The 4,310-nt window shown below is 33.2% G+C and overlaps 1 protein-coding gene across 1 annotated transcript; it reads right to left on the minus strand.

The window, feature by feature from the left end:
- Nucleotides 1-662: 662 nt before the first annotated feature.
- LOC126719494 (uncharacterized) lies at nt 663-4,099 on the minus strand. Its single transcript, XM_050422040.1, has 7 exons — nt 3,989-4,099; nt 2,505-2,591; nt 2,186-2,416; nt 1,913-2,077; nt 1,750-1,809; nt 1,515-1,664; nt 663-674 (listed from the first exon to the last, which is right to left on the minus strand). The coding sequence occupies exons 1-7, from the start codon at nt 4,097-4,099 to the stop codon at nt 663-665; spliced, it is 816 nt and encodes a 271-aa protein (XP_050277997.1).
- Nucleotides 4,100-4,310: the final 211 nt, after the last annotated feature.

The raw sequence follows: 4,310 nt of genomic DNA on the forward strand, positions 1-4,310 counted from the left end.
TTAAGAATAATAGTAATACCTTTGCTTAGGAATTTACTATTTATGAGTTTTTTTTTTAAATGATTTTTACTTGAACGATTATTATACATATTTTTTTTCATGCTTATTTGTGCTGTACTATTTTCTATAACAGTCGATGCTGTATTTTGTCTGGCCCCAATAAATGCATCAAGACAATGATAAAAATCCAAAAAAAAAAAAAAAATCATGATTTTTAAAGCCAAAAAGGGGCAATAAATAATTGCAACATGATCGGATGGTGAATTAAAAAATTGCAGCAATTAAATCCCTTTTGATAAGAATTAAGACCAATTAACTTCCACTATATTAAATTTTATAATTTCAAAATTTTACTACTCCACATAATAAATTTTTATTTTCATTTATTGAATCAAAGAGTTTCTCTTCTCAAAAAAAAAAAAAAAAAAAAAGAATCAAAGAGTTTCATATTACATATGACTTGTTGGTACATTTGGTGTGACATGAAGAGAATACGAAAAATAAGTATCCTCTTCTTATTTTTCATTTTTTCTCCCTAAATTTGAAACAGTAATCTAAATGATCATGGACAATTAGGGTTTCTACCAGGACCACCATAATAAAAGTTGTTTATAAAATTTTTGACATTATAGCAATTTGGTTTCGTAGCGAAACTGTCACTTTTATTGGGAAACCTGAGAGTGTTTGAACCATCAATAATTTGGAGATTTTTGAAGTAACTAGCCCTACTGAGCCCTTCTTCAGGGAAATGACCGTTGCCCATTTGTGTGGAGGTGTGTTGCCCATTTTTTTGTTGGTTTGTTACCATTCCTCCCCATAGGATCTGTGAAGCGCTTTCAGATAGGGATACGAATAGGGAGGCAGGCCAATATCCCATTAGATACTTATTCCCAACTTGCAACCACCAGTCTCCCCCTCCTTTGATGTCCTACCTCATTGTACATGCCATGCAAATCAGTAGTTTGTAATATTTTGAATGATAAATGAAGGAATGAAGGTTAAATATTCTTTCACTTGTTTATGTGCATACACATGCCTGTAATTGATGCGACAATATACATATTTAAATATATATATATATATATATATTTAAAACATAAAAATAAATGTGGAAAAATGAATGTAAAAAGTATAAGTGAGAGAATAAAGTCCTATTGGTAAAGCATTATATTTTTGGTGTGATATATATTTATATTGAAAGAGAAAAAAAAAAAAAAAAATTGTGCAGAACAACTAGACTTAAATTTGCGGTCTTAAAAAATAAGTCAGGTTAAAATTAATTGAGTATAGAAAAACTTGAAACTTTAAATTTAAAAAGTTGTATGTAATAATAAATAAACCAAGAAATAAGAATTTCTAACATAAACTGTTACAAATAAAACCAGAAGAATATAATAGGGCTTGGGCCTTGAACCATAGAAAAACTACATATGACATGATCATATATATATATATATATGTATCCAAAAATTAGAAGTATTTGATAAAGTAATTAAATTGAAATATTTTACTACCTTCCAGACAAGGAAGTGGAGTTCATATTGGGAACCAGCATAGACGGAAATAGGGTTGATGCTTCCACCCAGAGCAATTTCCTTGTTGATTTGAACAAAGCCAGGTGAACACAATAGATTGTAGCAGGCCCTAGTTCTATTTTTATATTTCTGCAGGAATGAATAAAAGACTATTTTTTGAAAACCAGTAAAAAGAAACAATAATGGTGGGGAAGTAAAAAATTAAAACACGTACATTAGTATAGAAAAAAGCGAAGAGTCTAGAGTTGTAATCTCCATATACATTATAGTTGACCTGTTATTACACACAAGTAATTTTTGTAAAATTATTAGTAATTCAATGTTTTGCAAGGGCCTAAAAGAAAAAAAGTAGAGATGAAATTAAACAATAAATATACCATCCAGCCAGCTTGAATGGCATTAATCTCTGTATGAGCATCACCACCTCGGATTTCGAGTTGAGACAAGCTGAACTCAAATTGTTCCTGGATTTGGGGTTTCCAAGCGTTTATGGTTGCCTTAGTTCCATAATACTTATCTCCTGTCACAAAAACTATTGCATTCTAGAAATTCAACCAGAAAAACATGAAGTTTGTTAGTGTCGACTTCTTGAGTGTCCTTACTTAGTAGTAGTAGTAGATATCATTGAGTTCAAACCTATTAAGTTGTACCTCTTGGAAAGCAGTTTTCTTGGTGTCCGCGGTATCAAACTGAGGGTATTTGTTCCTTCCATAATTTGCTACAGAGCTTGCCCTTAATAAATCTTCTTCTTTAGTTCTTCTGATGGGAATAGTTTCTTCAGGACACCTTCCATTCAAGTGCCATAGCTGAGTAATTTGGGACTCGGACTTTGAAGAGACATCATCGAATGAAAGCCCTTCTGGGTGAAAACTTGGTCTCATCTAAGGCATATATGGGCAAACCCAACCCCATATAGGGATCAAATTATTAGCAGTTCCAAATGATCAATTGCTTAATTAAACTAGTCACCTGAATTGTATGATTCTTGAAGAAAGGATGATCAAAAGCTGGTTGGTTTTTGATATGTACGCAGTCGATTATATCTCCATCTGGGCTCTGTATCAAATACATTTTCTCATCACACACAAATAGATTTCAGTTTAAGATCATAAAAAATAGTAAATGTGGGAGTCATGGAGACACCACAACACACAAAAGGGAATAATTATTTTAGGACTAAAGCTGAAAATACTATATAGAACACAAACTTTGCTTACCCCAAAGAGAAGGAAAAAAAAAGGAGAGAGAGAGAGAGAGACAGAGAGCTAAAAAGAAGAGAAAAAGAAGGTGGAAATATATAAAAAGACAAAGTTTAGCTACAAAATTGGTTATTGCTTAACGCAACAACTTCCTTTAAAAAAATTAACATTGCTACATATTTTAAAAATCTAATTGTTAGATGCATGTTTTTTTTTTAACTCTTAACACATATGTCAAATTCAAAAATTCTCAACAAACAAACTCAAATTCTCAAGTTTCAATCAAAAATCAACCTTGAATCAAACTAGAAATTCTTATACCCAAACTCAAAATTCTGAACAACTCAAACTCAATTCTCAAATTTTAATCAAAACCCAACATGAATCAAACCATAAATTCTCATTCCCTAACTCAAACTTCTCAACAAGTTAAACACAATTCCCAAATTCAATAATATACAAATCAAATTTATCAACCATAAATCACACACAACAAATTACCAACAATTAAAAAAAAAAAAGAGGAAGAGCAATTAAGATCTAAGAGAACTCATGGTGCAAAGCCATGCAAAACCCACCCCAAATCTTAGCCACCCATTGCAACCATAAAACCTAGCTACCTGCCACCAACCATAGCCCACAAACCAGCCAAAAACCTAAATCGATAAACCCACATAGTGGTAGAAAAATACCGATTTGAGAATCAATGGGTGAGTTGAGGATGGTGGAGGTGGAGGTGGTGATTGAGGATAGTGAATTGAATGATTGGATTGGAATATATATATATATATATATATATAAGAAGGTTGAAATGATAATCGGAGGTTGGAGCTGACGATGGTTGAGGTTGAGTCAACAATGAGTGATGTTGGAGATGAGTGGTGCCGATGAACCTGAGAGTGATGAGTGGCTTGGTGGCTTGGTGGCTTTGGTTTGTGGGAAGAGAGAACTTGAGAGTGAGAGGGAAGAGGGGTTGTTTTACTCATGAGAGAGAGATAGAGAGTAGAGAGGGGGGGGGGGGGGGAGGGGGATGTGTGAAAGAGAAGCGTAAAATGTTTTATATTTCATTTAGGAGTAAAACATTTTATGCTTGGGAGGGGTTTTTATTTACAGTTTGACTATAAAATATTTTACAGTTGACCGAATTTTACACCCAAACAAACATGGTAAAATGTGTAAAATAATTTCTGGAAAAAATTTTACTTTGAAACAAATGGAGCATAAAAAAGAACGTTATACGAAATAATTAATAACCTTGATGGATTTAAGAGCAGGCTTGTTGAGGCGCTTCAACTGCCGTTGAATATCCAATTTTTGTTTCTGACCAAAGATGGTGTTAGTGTTTCCAATTCCAGTTGCTACCATTGGTATGAGAAAGCACAAGCACAAGGTCATCTTTACTGCCCTTGACCACCTCCTCCCCCTTACACAAGGCGACGCCATAACTAATACTTGAAGCAGGTTGCTGGTTTGTGGTGTGCAATGATATTGCTAGCTTTGGTCGTCCCCCTTTGCAATACTTAAAAATTTTCAATTTTTTGTCTTTGAACTGTTTACACATTCTGTCTATCTATCT

This window comes from Quercus robur, chromosome 3 (assembly GCF_932294415.1).
Source record: "Quercus robur chromosome 3, dhQueRobu3.1, whole genome shotgun sequence".
NCBI lineage: Eukaryota > Viridiplantae > Streptophyta > Magnoliopsida > Fagales > Fagaceae > Quercus > Quercus robur.